Raw genomic sequence first — 21,077 nt, 5'->3', positions numbered from 1 at the left:
GAGCCAAAATTTTTGCTTTTATGGGAGACCTTTATCTCTCACACTGCATCCTCTCCAGAGCCCTGACCAGATAAACTCCCTCTTCCAATTATGCTCTTGGTTAAGACACTTGTCCCTACGCATGGTCCTCAGGAAAATGAGAACTTGGGATTAAGAAACTCTCAACCCCTACCCAAGGTCCATCATGGCCAACTACTCTGCACCAGGGAGAGCTTTTCCATTTTGCTTCTCACTCCTGTGTCAGACCCTGAACGCAGTTTGGCAGCTGGGGTATTGATCACTCCAGCCTGCTTGTTATTCAGCTGGTACAGGGCAGAGTCACCACTTCAGCCAAGCAGGTACAAACCTCCCATTTCCCTAAGTTATGTGTTGATCCAGCTGGGACTCCAGCTTACTCAGACAGGTGGGTCTGTAGGAGGAAAATGATTTTAATTGCAAGAGCTGTAGAAACAGCAGAGATGGATTTGAGGTCCCATGACTCTGGGCTGTTTCACGACTGGTTTGAAGCTCACAGCTGCCACTACAGTGGCTGTCTGCTGTCCTCTGTACACATCTTCTGCTCTGGCTAATTTGATTACGCTCCCCCTCGGCTTTCCATCAACATCACCCCATGGGAAGTTGGCCCCACCACATTTGCAGAATGAGGTCTAAAGAGAACATGAACAGAAGGCAACTTAACATGCAACAGAAAATGAAACAAAAATGTGTACTTTATTCTTAATACTCTTCACTCATGTAACCATTTATTAATGTTAATTTTGTTTTAAACTACCTTTCTCCCAGTGACAGCTTTAGCACCAGTGAGTTCTCCTCGTATCAGCTATTTTGGGACTCATTATAAGCAGAAGGTATAAGAGACTGTAGCTCAAGGGACAGAGCTGCACCTTCTTACTGAAGGTCCAAGTTACTCAGTTGTACTGCAAGACAAACTGTGGCAGAGTTCAATAACGACACAAAGCAAAGATATACTCCATAAAACATTAATATTTTAATGAAAAATCTTAGCTTCATGTTTCTATCCAAAGACACTCAAAACTAGTTTTTTCTCCCCCCTTAATTTTGACCTATAATGGGACCAGTTTGGAGACTTTTTTTTTTTTGTATTTTGGAACATTTTTTTTTAAAGATTAAACAACCAGGCTAGCAAAAAGGTACCCAATACATACTTTTCTTATATCAAACAAGCTAGTATTTCAATACAATGTAACTATACAGAATATATACATTACACGTATGATCACAAAGCAAACACTACAGGCTCAGAACAGATTTGAAAAAACATGATATTCACATTGATTACAATAACTCTAAAAATGATTGTAACGTTGAAACGGCACTTAGTTTACAAAAAAAGTCACAAAAATATATATAGCCACCAAGAACTATGGTTCCTGAAAAATACTAATAGCCAGATAGTATTATATAAAATGTGAAGTGTATTTAAACATCGTATACATTAAAAAACAAAACCAAACCCCAAAACCAATTCTGTTAGGTCAATAAACATGCCAAGTAATCTAGCTGTGGCCAGCATCAACAAGAGAAGCTGTACTGGGGATGAGATGATGACTGGATATACGGCTGGTGACTGGAGACTGGCACAGTTAAGGGGGTTTCACTGTTACAAAAATGCACAAAGAAGCCCAACAATAATTTAATTCACATTTTTTTCCTCCAGCTTCCGCTTTTCCCTCTTCGGGGTTTCACCATAGGGCAGCACCTCGAGCGAAGGCACTGCAGGAACAGAGCAAGGAAGCTGTCCAAGGACTCGGTGTAGCCAGGGTTACAGGTCAGAATATCAAAAGCATGCATCAGCTAAATGAATGGTGAAACAAAATCACTCTTCTGGTGACTTCAGCAACCCTCAGGAAGACTGTAGGTACAGTTGCCACACAGGCTGGCAGCACCAGATTCCACTTTTTTTTTAGTGCAATCAGATTTGTAGCTGAGACCTGTGGGACACGGAGTTACTGCGCTAGCACACACGGAGTGAACAAAAACCCGGAGCAGTAAGTACTGTTGCACTAAAAAAATTCACATTTGTTTCTTTTATGGTACATTTCCTCAACACTTTGAACCCACTCTATTTACCATGTACCTCTGATGTGGCTGAGGTACTGTCTGGCCTTGAACCCTCTTACCTGCCATCACGATGCTATGGGATTTATTATGTCTAGAGTTGGAGATGAGAACCCTCCAAAACTGGATTTCACCTTGTGAGCAAAACTCGAATGTAACCGGCCTGAATGAAAATTAGCTGTTTTCCATATTCTGATGGTGTGGAAGTTGCAATGGATGTAGGAGCAGCAGGTGCTCCTCCATCTGAATTCTCTCATCCCTGCAGGGTGCACAAAGCTCCCGTTGGATTTGCATATAAAATGCTTCCTGGTTTCTCTCAGAGAGAGACCAGCACTCATCTCAGCGCTCCCACACCCTGGGCTGCAGGGTGGAACCAGCAACCAAGAAGCGACTGAAGCCCTCATATAAAAACTTTAAACCCTAGCTTAAAAACAATAAAATTTCATCCCGCAGGGGACATATAGGGATCATAGTCTTATAAAATATACTTGACTGCATTGGCAGCTATTACTTTTTTAAAAAGTTTAAATTCACACCTTTTAGACTCAGAATCCTTGTGAACCCAGAACCTTTTTCAATAACCGAGTCTACTGATCTCTCAGTATGAGAGACTTGACCGTGGTCTCTGCGAGCCTGACAACTGAACTCCAGCTGTGGGAAACACCACTTGTGGCTGACTCTGCTTTGAGCATGAGGGCTGAACCAGATCAACCTTGACTCTTGTCAAGCAGAAATAGAAATGCATACTAAAAAATGGATTGGGGGGGCAGGGAGAAGAAATGAGAAAATGCATTCCAGAATTCAAAACCCTCTACTAAATGTACTGAAAGAAATTTTTGTTTTAGGTTTAATCCCAAGTGTAGTTTAAGGCAAGTTTTTTCTATTTATCTCTCTTGCTTTATTTGGAATCCAAGCACATTAACAACATAAATTGTTTTAAGATGCCTGTGTTTTTACATTTCTCTTGTGAAGAACACCAGCATTTCAAAGAACTGAACATTTCCAACAAGTTGGAGAGGAGAAATAAAATGGTATTTGCATTTAAACTATATTAATTTCTATGGAGAAAAGAGATATTAACGAGAAACAATTACAGACAGGAAAATTAACAAGTAAACTCAACCCTAGACCAACCAACCAACCAAAATCCTCCAAGAACTCTACTGTTCCTCCAGTTGAACCAGATTGAAAAGTGAGAACTAAATTAAGATGTTACCCAGAGATCAGGAGGTTGAAAAGATAATGTGTAACGCACAATGCAATGAATAATGAACCCCAGGCCTTGTCTTGTACCTTGGTGTTAATGATCTTTACTTCTTTTCAAGGAAGAACAGATCAGAGCTATAAAGTCTTTGTAACTTTCCCCCTTCTCTTTGGTATTCTGAAAGCAATTTGCCTTCCGACTCAAAATTTTAAGTCTTAAAAATCCAATATCCAGATATGTCTATTGAGTATTTGCACCTTCTCACAGATGAACTCTTTAGGAAAATACTTAAGGGATGACAATGATCAGATTCTAATGATCAAATTATGTCCACCACCCTATACCTGACCACCTTTGATTATTACATCTCTGCAGTCAGGAAACGTGGTTGTGGGTGAAGCACTTTTCAGAACACGAATCACAAAGGACTCTCATTTACCTGCATAACACGTCAGGAAAAAAAGAAAATGCTGTCTTTGAGTTCAGTGTTGTAGCCCTCTAATTCAGGATAAAGCTCAGCAAAAGGCATTGTCTTGTCTCACTGGCTTCTCAGTTGGAGAAATCAGAAGTGGAAGAGAAATGGTCTTTAAATTCAGCTCATCAACAGGCACTGGGCTATTTCACAGTACAGCAGCCCAGAAAAAGCATTTCTCCTTCAAGCCCTTTTAAGAAGCCTCACAAAGGTAGATATACAAGACTGAACTGCAGCACAGAACTTTGCAGCATGTTTCTAAAACACCCTTTGGATCTGGTGGAGAAACCTCATTCCAGCAACTTGGAAAGTACTTAAATCCCAACTGTTTTCACTCTATTTAACTAAAATATGTGGGTTTTACCTAAAAAAAGAAAAGTTGCTTAAGTCACTGAAACACTTTAAACTCTTTCCAAAGGTCAATAAACTCTTTTCCTTACAAAAGTTGGCTATTAATAGAAAGAACTCAGACCCAGGGAGTATCAGAGCTGCCTAGGCTGACTGAATACAAATTGATGTGCAATATAATACGACTTTTGTGTCTTCTGTTTCTTCAGGAGCAACCTTTCTCTATTGGTTTCATTTCCCCCTCATGTTTGCATAAAACAAATCTGATCAGAAAACAACAAATTTACAAAAAACAAGACTCAAAACTAAGGGAATATATCATGCCTTTGGAATACTGAGATCAAGCAATACCTACTCACTCAGCACATCATCTGTAGGCCATGGGCATTTGGCACCAAACACTGAGTTAACTTCAGAAGCTGTAAGAAAAATCACAAATCTCCTAATATACTTCCTAATTTAGGTTTGTGTTAGTTTAAAAGCAGTCTAGTTTTTTAGTGGGCAGGAGAAGCTGCTCGAAGCTTCTACTGTGCCTGGCACAGAGCCAGTGGTGGCAGGCTCTGACGATGGGCAGGTTGCTAGCTCCATCAGAGCAGTTGGAAACGCCTCTGGGCTGACATATTTAAGAAAGAAAAAAAGTGTGGGAAACTCTTTCATCCTCCCCACCAAGGGAGCTGCCAGGGCCCCTCCTGGTGCAGCGGCCAGGCCCTTTCCTGGCGTGGCAGCCGGGGCCGTGCCACCCATGCCGGTGCCGTGAGCGCCCACGCGGCCGAGGCGGTGTGGAGCCGGCGGCCGGTGTGGCTCGTGCGGTGCTGGCAGGGACCACGTGGCCAGTGGCGAGGGGCATGGCGAGCAGCTCCGCAGTGCAGAGCCCGGACAGCATCACCCTCTCGGTGTTGTAGAACTCTATAAAAACTTTTCAGCTGATAGAACTTGAGAACAAATGAACCTACGGACACCAAGCCTCTCCCGAGTCAGAGAAAAGGAAAAGACACATGAAGAGACCCAACATGGCAGCACCGAGGTCGGTGAAAAGAGGGAGGGGGAAGAAGTGCTTTGAGCGTTGGAGCTGAGATTCCTCTGCAAGCCGTGGTGAGGACTATGGTACAACAAATTGTTTCCCTGTAATTCATAAAGTGCATGGGGGGATGCAGAGATCCACTCGCAGCCCGTGAGGAAAAGTGCCCACACTTGAGCGAGTGGATGCTGGAAAGCTGTAACCTAGTGAGGAACTCGAACAGAGAGGGAAGACCATTGCTTCCAGAGATAAAGAGAACCATTGCTTCCAAACTAGAATAGCTTATCCTTAAAAGACTAAACCCCATGAACTAAAATGACTTACTTTCTTCCCAGCCCCTCCTTCTTTCCCACCGACTGCACAAGGAGACAAAACATGGGGTTTTTGGTCAGTCTTTCATTTCCTAGAAATCTTTCTTCAGTACTTAGGGAAAAGAGTTTCTTTCTTCTGCTGTGCCGTGGGATCCTTACCATGGGAGATAGTTCTCCGCGAATTTTCTAGCGTGGTCTTAATTTTCACAAATACCAGCCCCACCTGACCTGCTGTAATGTAAGTCCCTCCCATGAACATAATCTGGCCATGGTTTAAGAATTTCAGTTTAGGAAAACCTTCATTTTCCTTTGTGGTTCCCCATCTACAGACAGATGCAGTCAGCAGGTATTTGTCAGGCTTGCATGGCTATACACTTTTCCATCATTCCCAATTCCTGGTGCACCTTTAGACTTTCCATGTCTAACCTTAGCTGGGCAGATCTGTTTAGGCTATTTGATCAAGCAGTTTCTAAAAGGACTGGAATAGAAGAAGTAGGAATACCTGGCATTCATCTGGGATGGACAGGGATCATGTGTTTTGAAGAAGTGACTGTTCCTTTCAAAACCACTCACCATTTCCAAGCACAGGGGCACAGTAAGCGCTTTGAAAAACAGCAGGCACATATAAGGAGTGTCACTTCTTTATGCAGAAGATTAAAGTATCCACTGAAAACTAGTCACAACTGTTCAATCATGATCTCTAATGCATCCTTTTGTTTATCATTGAAAAAGGTTTCCTCTGATTTCTTTCCCTTAACCAGAGGGCCTGCAGAAGCAAGAGAAACTTAATGAGCTGCTCTAACTGTGGAAGAAGGAATAGTTAAAGTGATCTGAATCAGTTGTTCTTCTTTAGAAGTATATCACAGCTTCCATGATGTTCTGACACGATCTTTTTTTGTGCAATCAGTCTTAAATATTTTCACAGAAGTGATCATTCAGTCATGAAAAATAATGTAACATCTGTCGCAGTTTTCAGTTTAAAGCGTAGCTTACAAAGTAATAAGGGGAAAATATCCCCACTTTTTGTTTACAAAAATTAAATTAAAATGTACAGGACCAAACACAGGCACTTCCCAAAGAACAAAAATTAAACCAAACCATGAATTATTCGATAGTAATAGATGACAGCTCCGGTTTCGGAGGGTCACCCGCGGCTCCCTCAGCAGTGGCGTTAGTCTTTGGCTGCTCTGGCACATCTTCTTCCTTCTCTGCCAACCCACCCAGAGACCCCAAGGGGAAAGTGCTTTCACAATTCTGAGTTGACGACACCTGTGAAATGACAGGCATTTGGACAGAAGAGTTGTTTTCAAAGCCATGCTCCCCTAGCTCATACTGCCCGAGGGTCTCCTCTTGTTCCTGGTTTAAGTAGTCCGGTACTAGGAAGTCACTAGAAGAGGGGTAAAGGACAGAAGAGAAATGTCATTTCTCACACCATGGTATCAGCTACATCACACAAACTACACACTGCATTGCACAGAGAACAAAGGTACTCATTTCACATTGCCCAAGACTGTGGCAGTGACACACTCCACTAAGCACCATAACCTGGTTCTCATTTCCACGCAGAGAATTTATTCAATGGCATCTATTTCACATCTGTATTTCCTACACAGCAACTTCTTATTATTAGATTGTATCACCTTGATGAGAATGAAAGTTAATGTCTGGAACACATTTGGCACTGAAAACCTTATTGTAAAAAAGGGAGCACTCAAGCTTTAAAAATAGAGACAAAAAATGAGTTTAGCACTGGCAAAATGTGGCCCTTCCCATGTCTGAGGTACAATATCCCCCAGAGCAGCAGCAGGACTTCCTTTTAATCCTTTCTGGACAACCCTTCTGCTATGTACTCCTAACAGCTGAGGGCTGAGTGGATCCAAAGAAAACCTATCAAATGCTCCAGTTGTATTTTCAGAGCATGAGGACATAATGAAAATAAATTTCTTTGCAAGTTTTCAGCACCAGACACGAAGTTTGTACTTGAGACAAGTATATACATCTATCACATATATGCACGTTTGTATGCTTTGGTTCCACCTGGCAATGTGTCAGTTAAAAGAAATCCTTAAATGACAGCAGCATTCACTGCTCCAACCCAAACTCACAGTCAGCTCTGCTAAACCTCGTGTTTGTCAAATCAGACTGAAGGAATTGTGAGATATGCCAAGTCTTTTGTGCCCTGATAAAAAATGTCCAAGTGGCCCTTACTATTTCCAAACCTATTAGTCTAATCATTTAGTAAGGTTATCTAGAAAAGGAAAAAGGAGAAGGTTTGGAGTCATGCAATCTTTCCACAGTGTTAAGCAAGCACTTAAAAGGAAGTAGGAAGTCTGTGCCCTATGAAAGTGAGCAGGCTACGTACAAGATTTTGAATAGCAAATCAATATCAAATCACAGATACTGTAGTATAGAACACTATGGCTTCCCACCATTAGCTTGGCCATAGATACTACTGAAAAGAGAAATTAAGTAACCCAGAACCAGCCTCTGCATATCACTGAATTCTTCAGTGGCTTCCTATATAGCTCCCGTGCTGTAAGACAGATCAGATACAACAGAGAGTGGAGCAGGAATCAATCTGACTGGAATTAGCTGGCAGCCTGATGAGAGGCACAGCAGGCTGCCCTGAAAGCAGGAAATGATGATCTAAGAAAAAAAAAAAAAAAAAAAAAAAAAAAGGAAAAAAAAAAAAAAAAAGCAAGTTTCCCTGTTAGGTTTTTGCTGTGCACCTCACCTGCTCTGGAAGTAGTTTGCTAGCTCTGATGCTTCATGGTTCAAGCTCCTCAGGTGAACGATTAAATTTCCAGAGTTGGTGAACATGGCGCCACATGTTTTGCACTCGTAAATCCGAGGCTTGCGGATAATGTGCCGGGAAACGCGCATGTGGTGTTTATATTCCCCGAAGGAAGTGAAAGTGGCACTACATATCTGGCACCGGAAACAGCGTTTACCTTCGTGCTTCAGGCGATGCATCTTGAGCGAGTAAGCTCGGGTGAACTTTTTCCCACAGCGGTCACACTGAAATGGTTTAATGCCTGTGGAAGAGAGAGCGCAAACACGTTCACCTTTTGTAACCACGAGCCACGGGCAAAATCCTCCCCGAGTGCTACAGCACAGGGACAGCAGCTGTAGCCGGTCACAGCAAAGCCCTGTTTGAGGAAGAGATTCTCTGGTTAACTTTAAAACAATTAGAGTGGAGCTGCACTCCCTCAGTAACAACCTCCAGCAAATCTCATTGCTGTGACCTGTCCTGAGGCTCCTTCCCCACGGTTTGAACTGAACACAAGCCCCCATGGATTAAAGCATGGTTAAGATCCTGAGGCACAGGCAACAAGGACCTGATGCTGCAGTCATCTCCAATGCCTTTGAACTCCTTTGATCTCGGGAGATTCTTGTGCCAGACTGGTTCCCAACAATGCAATTATCAGCCTACCCTTAATTGCAATGTTTTTTTCTGGCTGCCTTTGGCCTCAGAGAAGTGTTCTGGCAGGGGGACTGTGTGCACACGGATGCCCCTGTAATGCAGCAGGAATGGTGATAAAAGGGAGCAGTGGGAGCCTTTATATTGCGTGGGAACCTTGCTACATGTCGTGGTTTGACACTGGCCCGATGCCAGGCACCCACGAGAGTCACTTGCTCATCCTCCCCTGCCACAGCTGGGCAGAGGAGAGAAGGAAAAAAATTAACGCAGGCTTCATTAATTGAGATAAGAACCAGGAGAAACACTCCAAGGGCAAAACAGGCTTAACTTAAAGTTACAAAGTGAATTTATTGCTAACAGAATCAGAGGAGGACAATGAGAAATAAAATAAGCCCTAAAAACACCTTTTCCCCCCAGCCCCTCCCTCCTTCCCAGAGACAGCACAGGGCATGGGGGTTTGGTCAGTCCATCATCATGATTTTCTTCTACTGCTCCAGGAGCGGAGTCCTTCTCCTGTGAGGCCATGGGGTCCCTCCCACGGGAGACAGTTCTCCACGAACCTCTCCGACTTGGGCCCACTCTCAGGAGCAGCAGCCACACCGCCCCTGCTGCAGCCTGAGCCCCTCCCACGGGCACACAGCCACCCAAAACTGCTGCACTGTGGCTCTCTCTTCCACGGGGTGCAGTGCTCCAAGGCCAGCCTGCTCCAGCCTGGGAGCAGGGGCTCTCTCCATGGGTCTCCCCCTGGATCACAGCCTCCTGCAGGCACCCACCCGCTCCGGCACGGGCACCTCCCCCAGGGCTGCGGGTGGATCTCTCATCCCCCGTGGATCCCCAGGGGCTGCGGGTGGATCTCTGCATCCCCCGTGGATCCCCAGGGCTGCGGGTGGATCTCTGCATCCCCAGGGGCTGCGGGTGGATCTCTCATCCCCCATGGATCCCCAGGGGCTGCGGGTGGATCTCTGCATCCCCCATGGATCCCCAGGGGCTGCAGGGGCACAGCTGCTCCACCATGGTCTCACCACGGCCTGCAGAGGAATCTCGGCTCTGGCTCCTGGAGCACCTCCTCCCCCTCCTTCTCCACTGCCCTTGGTGTCTGCCTGTTGTTTTCCCTCACATGTTCTGACCTCCTCCCCTTTGATTAGAAGCAAAACCTTGTGACTTTGTTTTGAATTTCTTCTTAAATACGTCGTCACAGAGACATTACCAGCCTCTCTCATTGGCCCAGGTTTGGCCAGCAGCATGTCCATCTTCAGAGCCATCAGAGATTGGGTCTGCTGGACATGGTGGAAACTTCCAGGAGGTTCTCAAAGGGCCACCTCTGTGCCCCCCCACTACCAAAAACCAGGCCAAGCAAAACCAATACACGATTCAAGAATTTTTGGCAACTTTGCATGACAGACAGCTCTCTCAGACAGTTTAGCTTCATGCCTCTCATTTTTTTCTTGTATTAATTCAGAAATTCAGTTCCTAGCTCATTTTTCATTTCTTACCCAAAACCATATGAGCTCTGTAACATGTTGCAGTGGCTGAGTGTGTAATGACACCAACAGAACTATTACAACATAAAAGTCTGAGTCACCAAAACCTTCTGATTTAATAAAAAGTCTGAACTCCAGGAAGTGGGAAAATCCAAACATGAGGCTAAGAATCTGGAATATAGAGCTCTATTCATAATAGGGCTGTCAAGGAATAGAAAAGATTTTTTCAAAAGGCTGAATGTGCATCAGCCCTGGCTGTTAATTCCCCCAGTCTTTCACTCTGCTTTCCTTACTTTCAAAGCAGGAGGTGAACTTTTAATTGAGGGCTTTTAGACAGAGAAAGCTGTAGTTAAGGTTACACTGAAATGCCCTGTTAAGCATTTGAAAACAAGTTAATAAACTGGAATATGGTCTGGTGGAGCTCAAACTTTTCATGCTTTCCTACTGCCCAAGGGCATCTATTTCCTCTGGTAGTTTGAGGGAAATGTCTTTAGCCATTTTGCTCACGTGAAAACACTTTCAACATTTACAAGCTTTGAGAGTTTTTTTGCGTGGTAATTATTCTAAACCAGCTATTCAAATCTCTCCCAACTTTACCGAGGGGTTGCCAGCTGACAGGTTGGCCAGGGATGCTTTGCTGTCAGATTTTAACAACGGGCTTGGGCTCATTTCACACCTGATATGCCCACAGAATTTGCTTTTTGAAGTATTAAACACATATTATTATTTTGCTTGAAAGGATTCGACAAATAATTGCTGACAGTGAAAAAAATAGACCTTGTCAGTTGTGGCTGCTCTGTCCCAGAATGGTACAGCCTCTGTGTGCAGGTAAGAGTCAGACTCAAACCAGGAGATGCTAAAACACGAGGCTTAGTGCCCAAGTGCGATAACCCTTCAATATTCCCTTTATTCCCTCAAATGTCAATGCTATTGCCAGATAATGCTGACAAGTCTTGAAAAAACCAATAGCAAAGACATTAGGGAGTTCATGCTTGGTTAGAAATCAAAATTAATTTGGGGATCAAGGCCCAGAGGAGGCGTTCACACAAACCTCTGGCTGCTTGTGCTATCTGCAGGAGCAAAATTGATTATCAAACCAACTCAGTTGTCCTGCAATCCCTCCAAAAATTCTGAGATCCAAAGGCATACAACATTCTTCAGTGCAAGGACACAGACAGATAATACTTTCTTATGGTTGCAAGTCTCCTCTAAAACACAGCAGAGAATTACAACATGGCAGAGGAAGAATTTCAATCTACTTCTTTAGTGCCATAAAAGGGCCAAGTATACTTTATTTCATCTCAGATCTTTTTCAGGAAAATGACTTATCCTGATGAGTTCCAGGCAATCAGGTTTTTTCAGTCCATACAAATGCTAATCATCCATGAGCATAAACTATCAGTCAGACTCCAGGGAGCAAAACAAGCATTCAGTGAGAAAAACCTCTACCCAGTCTTTCTAAATCAGCTCTCAAGCACTTGGCAGGTGAGTAAAAAACCTGCATTATTCCAATTGCTGCACAGCGAGGCTGTGGATCAGGAATTCTGGGGAGCAGTGGTGTTTCTTACCTGAGTGGATAAGCATGTGTTGTTTTAGGTTCTGAATGCGAGTGAAGCGGACCCCGCACGTGGGACACTGAAAGGGTCTGTCGGGACCGTTTGGGCTGGGCCTCTCTGTGCTGCTGGTGGAAGGAGCAATGTAGAGTTGGTAGGGATACTGAGCGTTCTCCAGACTACAAAGAAAAAAGGCACTGTCTTACAAACAAGCCAGAGAAATGACTGAAGAAGCCTCGTCCGTGAAAATCTGACCCTTGAGCACTTTTGTGAGAGAAGAAGAAAGAGAGTGGCACGTCACAATTCTGCTGGAATCTCCATTTATTCTGGAAATCTCTGGGTCTGTAGCGACATGTCTGATCTGCACCTGAAGTCTTACAGTCACTGACTCTGCCTATCTGAACAAACCCAGGGAATAAGCTTGGACTCCTGTTTCTTTGGGCAACAGGCCTCAGCACAACTGCAAACTGAACATTATTTTCCAGGCGTGGGCATTTTCTCCAGCATATCGATGACTTGCAATCACTAAACAGTCCCTGAGCAAGAGTTTAAAGAGCTGAGCAAATGAAAAGCAAAGGAGTATTTTGCAGCTTCAGTGATATTTACAAATGAAATTAAAGCAAATTAATTTTTCATCTCAATCCAAGCTCCCTGAACAAATACTAGTATCTATAACTGCATATTTCTAAGTTTAAAATATTAATCTAATGAATCAATACTTGCTCTTTTTCTCATCTAAAGAACTCCATGAGCACAGCTCCAGCACTATGTTTAAAAAACAGCACACAGACTGCAATAAGGAACAATTTAACTTTCAAAGTAATTTATTTAAAACTGACTAATTGCTCCTTCACAGCCTCTGGCTGCAAACTGTTTAAGGGAACTACAGCGCTCTAATCCAAGTCCTCAGGCAAGGATCTGGCTAAAGGGCACAGTGAAATAAGAACAAATCTTCTGGTACAAACATGGGAACAACAGGATTTGTACCTACCTGGGGTTTCCCTTCCCTGAGCATTAAGATCTATAGTTTTTGGTGAAATAGTCACTTCAGCTTGCTCACAGCCCCCTGAAAGATCACACATCACTGGCAGCAGGGAACTGCTCTGACCCTGACTATTCATTCCATGGCCAGCACATTGCAACTTTAGCTCTACCAAACTGTAATGCCTGAAATGTCCTCAGAAAAGATACAATGATGCCTCCTCACAGTCAGAAAGTTTTCCTAACTGAGGAAATCCTTCTGCTGCTCTGCTTCCACAAGCCCAGAGGGCTGGCTTCAGGGTTATGCTGGATTTGGGGACTTTGCACAAACACATCTTCTTAGACATCGTACAAAAATCCACAGAGCAGATCAGCACAGGAGGGCAAGAACTAGGATCATCTCTTTAAAATCAACACTTACACTGTTTTTACTCCAGAAAAGGATGTCACTACAACTGTGAAGACAAGGGGTATCTGAATTCTGAGTGCAGAATTCTCAGCAGCAAAAGTTCCAGTTGTAAAATTTATCAGGAGAGAGAGCACAAGGTATCTCTTGATACACACAAGATTAAAGAGTTTCCTGTAGGAGTTGAGTATCACTCAGTCTGTAAAACCCATAAGGATTTCTGATCTCACATGGCATGGAGGTAAATATTCTTTCCTTCTCTGCATGGAAGAGATCTTTCAGTGGGAATTTTCAGTGTGTTTAAAGAATTTTTTATGTTTTGAGTTTTCTATGCAGTTTGTGCTGAAGCTCTGCAGCTTTATAGGAAATTTCTGAAATAATCCACTGCTGAAAATATGTGTGCCACTTGACTTCAGAATTATAGGTGTAAAAGCCTGGATTAGTTCTACTGCAACATGTGCTCCTACTATTAATTCAACCCTTAAGTGCTGGGTGTTATTTTTATACTCAGGTTTGTCAGCAGATAGGTAAAATCTTCCATGTCATCCAAAAAGTCTTATCTAAGCAGTTATTTTCCCTTTTTAATCCTACAGTGGGACAGATTTTAGATGGAAATGACGGGAAAGGTTTTATGAGCTATGAAACGCAGCTCTTGGTTATTAGCTCTATAGGGAGCTTCTCTTGACACAGTTTCTGGAATAACTTCCAAAGGTTCACACTTCTTCCTCAAACCCACTTGTCTTACAAACCCCTGCAAAAACCAGTTTGGAAAATTGTGCTTAGAGAGGGAATAACTAAGAACTAGAAGTCCAAGCAGTTGTGTGCACCCCTGTATGCCATGTGGGGGTACCTCACTTGGCTCTAACAGAACTACAAGGTCTCTTTGACCAAACAGACACGGTTTAGTTTGGTTTTTTCTGCCAGCCTTCCCTTTTAAGGGATTCCCTTAAAACATCACTCAGCTCAGCTTGGCAAAAGCCTGCTAAATATTTACAGCAAGTGCCACACAGCCTCTTGGTAAGAAGCTACAGGCAGAAAGTTTGGGAGAAGAGATTTAAAGCTGCTCTGCCTGTTCTGTGGCTTGCAGTAGCGAGGTCTGGTGAAGTCAGGGCTAGGTCCTTGTTTTCAGTTTGCTGCTTTTGGGGCTGGGTATCACCTTCAGCATGCATGCTTCACATAGAGGTTTAATTAAAATTTATTAATAAGGAGCGATGATGAAGACACAGCAAAAACATGACTATCTTCACCAGTGCTGCCTGGAAATAGGAAATAAAAAGCAACGAGTAAGCAGAGTCTGACTTTCATCACCTACATTCCTCTAAAGCATCTGCCCCTCCAGGCACTGATTGTACTTTGATCAACAGAGAGAGCTAGATGTAGGAACAACTAAACATTGTGGGATTAAGGTTGGGGAGGTTAATTACAGCACAGCACTTGCTGCAGAACACTTTGCACACCAGGTTGGTACATACCGATCATCATCGTCTGCATGAGCGTTAGTGCCAGAGGTGCTTTGGAGTGTGGGCAATCCCTCTGTAACCCCCTCATCTATTGAGCCTAGGCAAAGAAAAAAAGGGCAATTTAATGCAAATAACTGTTCCAAAAGGGTTGGGGGGCAGGTAAATACACATTAAGCTTGCTTTCCCAAATCTCTGATAGATGCTGCTTCCTGGGTGATAATAAAAGTGCCTTGGGAAAGTAATTTAGAACTCCCAGAAGCAACTTGTTCCAAATCAGCTTCTCTCTGCACAGATTATCCAGTAAATTGACAACTCAATAAAGGGCACATATTTGGTACACCTAGAAAATGGAAATGTTAAATACAGTCAGTTTTCAAAAGACATCCAGTAGTAGCACTGTAAAGCAGAAATGTTACATTCACCTAAAGGGACTATTTTGTCAATTTTTCAAGACTTCCTGAACAATCAGGAGTTCAAACCTGCTACACTAAATGGCTTCTGTGTTCCAAATCTTCCATAAATATATTAATTGATAATGTCTTCATTTATCAATAAGCAGCTGAGACAGAAGAGCCCTCTGGGAAATGAGAAATGCAACACAAAAGAGAGCAAATACCTCTTAGAGAAATGTATAAACAAAACCACTCCAGAGCTCCGCTCAGTGCACCAGCATTGGGGCAAATGTAGTTCAAGGGGCTTGGGGAACAGAATGCAATGGAAATGCAGCACTAAAACAAACCCACACCTTAATTCGCTGATGTGGCTGTTGCCACACCTCTCATCACCTCTGGGAGTTTGGTCAAGCCTCTGATCTCCCCCTCTGAATACAAGGACAGATGGGGAAGGAGATTTCTCTCCCTACCCCTCGAGGACAAGCAAAGCACAGGACAGCGCTACGAGCTGCTCTTGCTGCTGTGGTAAAATAATTCTGCTTTCTAAGAGCGGGGTACGTGAGCAATCTGAATTAGGGAACCCTAAAGCTCACCAGGAAAATCAAGTAGCATTAGGTGTACACTGGCAAGTGTGAGACAAAAGAGAAAACGAAAGAGAAGGAACAAAGATGTGAAAAGTAAAGCAGAAAATGTGCATATTCTGTCAAAAAGAATGAGAGATCTGAAGTGAAAGATTCTTGTCTTAATGTGATGCCATGTTATGGGGCCAGTGACGAGGAAAATTGCATCTCTGGCAGCTTCACAATTAGTAAAATCAAAACCTTTGGTTTTGTTAAGAGGTGACAAACTATGCTTGGGAAATTCATCAACTAAGCAATCTATAAAGTTACAAAAGTTGATCCCATTTTGATTTATCCTTCTTTCTCATGAAATATTTAAATGAAAGTCTACTGAAAAACAAGCCTAACTGCTCTTAGGTTTAATTTCATGCCTTCACCTCTGAAATGCCAGAACTGCCAATGAATTATGAGAGTATCTTCTCAGACACAGCTGGTTTTGTACCCATAATGACTTATTTATCAAGCTCCTGCTCCATGTCTCCTTCTGTATTATAAAGTGCTTCCAAATATAATAAATTGCAAATGAACAATTCTTAAATTTCCCAAAGAGTGAATAAGAGCTTTCTGCATATCAGAGAGAGAGGCAAGAATGCTTTTGTAAGTGCACTATAAAACACTGAGATAAATATATGCAATTATATGAGGAAACTATGTTCAGGGAAGAAAAATCTGTACTTTACCAGATCTTGCTGCCTCCATTTACTGTTCTTACATTACTGCATAAAGTAATGCATCTTTGGGAGGTAAAAAGTGCTTTCTAGCTACAAAGTGTGCTGTATCAAAACTGTGCTAAAAAGCAAGAACACTGTTTCCCTTTATAGCAAAACATGAATAAAACCCCTTCTGAGGATGGTTATTACGCCAAGACCACTAAATATTAATTCAAACATATTCAAAGACAAAGAGCAGATTTGTATTTTAAAGATTTTGCCCTGGCATATTTTTCTTCTCTCTGCAGCTGTTTTAAGGCAGAACATGCTGTACTAAATGCAATGACAGATATTTAAGTTTAAAAATTATAATTGCTAAAGCCTGAGATTCTCTACCCCATGCACACAAAACTACTCATCTGTAGCCTGGAGTTTACACCTAGTTTGTTCTTTAAGCTGCCTTGGTGTGATATTTATTTATATATTTATGATATATATCACTTGATACGCTATTTTTAACTTTCCCTAATCATTATTGCTACTTGTTCTATTTTGTCTCTGATGATATAATTACTTCGATGAAATAATTTGCATCTTTTATCACATGGCCCTGGCAAAGTCTTTCAGTTCTGAGTATAACGAGTTAAAAACAGAATCAATCAGAACCTGGTTTTGAACAGGGACCTCTTTTCCTGGTGACTCCCCAGCAAACAAATAGTTACTTTTAGTTTTTAATTTATGCACTATTTTGGCAAACTACATTTAAAGATTTAGAGTTAAACTATAAGATATTAAGTCTGTTTCTCAGCAAAGGTAAACATCCTTGTCCCCAATAAAGAAAATATTTTCATTTGGAAAAAGTATTACAACCTAAAACATCAACACGTGAGCTGTAAAAACTGGAGAACAACCCAACAGCAAAGGATAGCATAAATGGGAAATATTTTTATCTCTTTTTCGTGCCTATTACCTGAACAGTTTGACACTGATTGTATATTGCTACCCTGGAAGGTCAGCCTGATCTCACCTTCTCCAGAGAAGGCACAGTGTTGCACTGACCAAAGCAAGCAAAGAATGCAGACTACAAGGCTACAGCTAATTACTTTGTTATAGTTATTTATTTAATTAACTGGGGCAGCCTTTCACGTACACGTTATTTGAATGATGCAGAGCAGTACATTTGCCATTCTTATGGTCTTCAAACAGAACAGGCTTTATTAAAAATCTTTCAGTAAACAAACTCTGCTGAGCACAGATCAAGCCACTTGAGAGTAAAACAGCTGACTTGGGCAAAATTTTGATAATTAAACTAGAAATACTGCAAAACCTCTATCTTCTGATTTACTAAAAGCCATTCAATGCATTCTGTGCAGAGGAAAAAGCGGATTGTTCCAGTAAACTTTAAGTATTAGCTCTTAATAAAGAACAGCCTCCTATAAGAACCCAAAACTGGTTTCAAATTGTCTTTCATGGAAAAAAGATTTTTCTCAGCAACCAGCAGCATTTGAAGAAGCAACTTGAGAATCAAATCCCAGAGAAATGGAAAGATTCTCAATGTTATGACTGTGTGGTTTTATTTTTGTCTGGGGCATTAAGATGACAGTGTTTCACCACTTATTTTGCAAATCCTCTTACAAAGGCTCTCTGTCACGATTATACAAGATTTGATGTCTGATGCAAAGTACTACTCTAACCCTTTGTGGCTACAGGCACAAGCCTTTCAAATCTGGTGCTGCAGCTCAGATGAGATCGTGCCTTTTGACACTAATGAAAGCAGAATTAAGTTTCCCCAGTCAGGCAACTAGAGGTAAAAAGGAGTTATCAACCTCTGCTGAATAAAGAGGGCTGCCACAGGCTTACCATTCTCAGCTGCCTTCTGCAAAGTTATTTAAAGAATTCCAAGTTTATGTGTAACATTTCATAAATCAGGGAAATAAAAGGGAGTTTCACAAAAGTAAAGCATGAAAACCCACGAGACAGATTTCCTCCAAGAAAATCACCAGTGCTCATGTGCCTGTTGCTATATGTAACTCCAGAAATGCTCATACCTATAGATGAAGACTGAGGGCTGATCAGGAGATCTTCCTGCACCTGCTCGCTCCCTGGGACCGTCTGCTGGTCACTCAGGGAGCTCTGGGATGCGCTCACAGGCTGTGACACCTCCTCGTGAACCTCCTCGTCACTCAGCCTTTCCACTTTGACACGCACGTCTTCCTCGATCACCAGGGGAGAACTGGCTTTCGTGCTCTCACAAGTCACGTAATCCGTCATTCTCCTGTTGGACTCGGAGGGCCCAGGCATTTCCAAAGTCCTAGAGTTCTCCCCCTGCTTCACCTTTTCTGACTGAAGTCTTCGATCAATTCCAAAAGGAAAAGTCCAGGGAAAAGCTAAGGACGAGTCCACGGGCTGATTTCTGGACTCTGGGTAAGAAGTTGAAGGATTGAGCACTTGGGGGGAACTGGTTTGTGTGTTACACTTGAGGGGGCTCTCAGGAGACATAACGATGTAGCTTTTCCGCTTTCTCCGAGACTCCCGGCAAACGGGAATGGTTCTTTCCACTACACTGCACTCAGAGGAGACGGGAGACAGGCTGCCATCTCGGGAAGTGAAATTGCAGTTTGCACTGTTCTCCTGTCCCGCATCCAGCACCTTCTCCTGCTGGCTGTTGGGTGTATTCCATAAAATGCTGGACTTCATGAACTCTGAGCACGTGCTGGCCACGCTGAACATCTGCATGTAGCTGGCGGCGGCCAGCACATCGATAATGTTTTCTGTGTTAATGGATAGTGTCGCTGTGTAAGCGTATTCCAGGAGAGGGATGAACCCTGTCACCGTCACGTGGTGCAGGTCCAACACGCTCTTGCTCTCATCCTCTGCTTGGCCAACGAGTTTGGAGCGGAAGAAGTCACTGCAGGCTGCCAGAACCACCTTGTGTGCCCTGAAGATCTTGTCCTGGACGCGGATGGTGATGTCACAGAAGTGTCCGTCATTCCGGAGCATGTTCAGCTTCCCCAGCATCTCCTGACTGTGAGCAGGGGAGTTATGAGTGAATGTTTTAACACCCATTTTTAGCTGGTTCTCTTAGCGTTCTTCCCACATACGACAGATCAAAGGTATCCTGAAATAAAGAGGAAAACTGTCATTTTCATCTCTGAAAGCAAAAGTCAAGTGGATTCATGATTACAAGACTGTATGAAGAAAATTCATCTGAATTCTCTAAGGCCAGGTTCTTCTAGGACCCAGACTGTGCAAGGGACTAACTCTACAGAAATGCAATGACTTACTTGGAATTTTCATAATCACAGGTTAAACTATTTGCAATCTATCCCCATCATCTTCCATACATCGATGTATCTGTATCTCCCTACACACATGGGGGTATCTCTCTCTCTCTCTCCACATTCCTGTTACTGCCCGCTCAAAACCAAATTCCCAACACAGTTCAAAAAAATGTTTGTAATACGACAAATACAGCATTTTTGAAACTATTATCTGTGTAGAAACCTGTATTTTTATTTTCTGGGCCCAGAAAACTATTGTTCACGGTTCTTATACCTCACAGATTACCCAATGTGTCTTTTAAGCAGAAAAGTCATCAGCTTGAGTCAACAAGGGTGCAGGAGTAAGCAAATCTCCCAGGGAAGGTATTTAATACCAGAAAAGCCTTAGAGAAACTACAGCATGAATTTTCAGAGACCAGAGTACAAACTAGTAAACATAAAACAAAAGTTGCCAATAATTCTGATTTCCTGCTGTAGTGCAGGTATTGATTACCTAAAGCTGCTTTCAACAAATAGTTTTAGACTAGGATGAGAAGTTATTGAAAATTCATTCAAAATCACAATGCATTATAAATCTGAAAGGAAAGTTTAAGTTTAAATCAAATACACATAAGCTGGTTTTATATATGTGATAAATAAAACAAGGAGGGCAACTTCTTTCTTCTGAAAAACACAAACCTGCCTTCTTGGGGACCAGCTCTCTCCACATGGGAGCAAATTAATGTGTTTTGGGCAAGGTCCTGATGAGAATGGCATGTTTGACCCCTGGATTTCTCAAAAAATTTCAGAAACATTTCACTGTAAAGGGAACATAAACCCCCGTGTTTCACCTCCTTAAGCCCCTTCCAAGCTTCCATGGAAGTTTTCTGTGTTGTACATGCCTCACACAATTAACATGATATAGAATTGCCTCACTGGTTAAACATCAACAACATTATTGGATTTGATTAGTTCCTGGAGTCAACCAGCTTCTGCACATCATCCTTCTTTCCCTTTCACATAAAAAAACATACCATGCTTGCAAATGGCTCACGTGGAGCTTCGCAGATACAAAGAACAACTTCAAGTGTGGAACAACTTACCCCAAATGTGACATATTGAAACAGCAGCTGTCACAGCCCACCTGGTTCTACAGACATTTACACTTGGCTGCTTCTTGTTCCTGGGTTTTCACTTTTGATACTCAAACCCTTGCAGACAGAGGAAAACCGTTCAAGAGAACAGATTAACTAACACTTGATAATATATATAAAGTCTGGTGGAAACTATAAGGGCCATTTGGGTTTAAAATGAAATTTCACACTAGTGCAGAGGAAGAAGTTAAGCACAAGCAAAACATTCCCTTCACTGAAAGAAAACGGATCAACCTCAAGAGGCATCTGAATATCCAGACTGTTTGT

At 42.5% G+C, this 21,077-nt stretch overlaps 1 protein-coding gene across 2 annotated transcripts; it reads right to left on the bottom strand.

Moving 5' to 3' along the window:
- Positions 1–966: 966 nt before the first annotated feature.
- On the bottom strand, positions 967–19,554 carry ZBTB44 (zinc finger and BTB domain containing 44). Of its 2 annotated transcripts, none has more exons than XM_042034056.1 (5): positions 18,445–19,553; positions 14,747–14,831; positions 11,903–12,066; positions 8,167–8,467; positions 967–6,819 (listed from the first exon to the last, which is right to left on the bottom strand). In XM_042034056.1, the coding sequence occupies exons 1-5, from the start codon at positions 19,460–19,462 to the stop codon at positions 6,537–6,539; spliced, it is 1,851 nt and encodes a 616-aa protein (XP_041889990.1). In that variant the 5' UTR covers positions 19,463–19,553; the 3' UTR covers positions 967–6,536. The 2 variants fall into 2 exon arrangements, with proteins under 2 accessions (XP_041889990.1, XP_041889992.1); XM_042034058.1 differs by having other exon boundaries at positions 6,727–6,819; positions 8,384–8,467; positions 18,445–19,554.
- Between the last annotated feature and the right edge of the window lie 1,523 nt (positions 19,555–21,077).

Source organism: Corvus kubaryi, unplaced genomic scaffold (genome assembly GCF_017639235.1).
Source record: "Corvus kubaryi isolate FWS band 111438036 unplaced genomic scaffold, C.kubaryi_AGA036_p1.0 37367, whole genome shotgun sequence".
NCBI lineage: Eukaryota > Metazoa > Chordata > Aves > Passeriformes > Corvidae > Corvus > Corvus kubaryi.
The sequence above is the reverse complement of the archived record's forward strand: the minus strand, read 5'-3'. Positions and strand labels throughout refer to the sequence as shown.

Coding starts and splice junctions, on each gene's coding strand:
- ZBTB44 (XM_042034056.1), bottom strand. CDS start 19,462: ATGGGTGTTAAAACATTCACTCATAACTCCCCTGCTCACAGTCAGGAG. Junction 12,067..14,746: donor CATGCAGACGATGATGATCG/GTATGTACCAAC, acceptor TTTTCTTTGTAG/TCTGGAGAACGCTCAGTATC. Junction 8,468..11,902: donor ACACATGCTTATCCACTCAG/GTAAGAAACACC, acceptor TCTCTTCCACAG/GCATTAAACCATTTCAGTGT.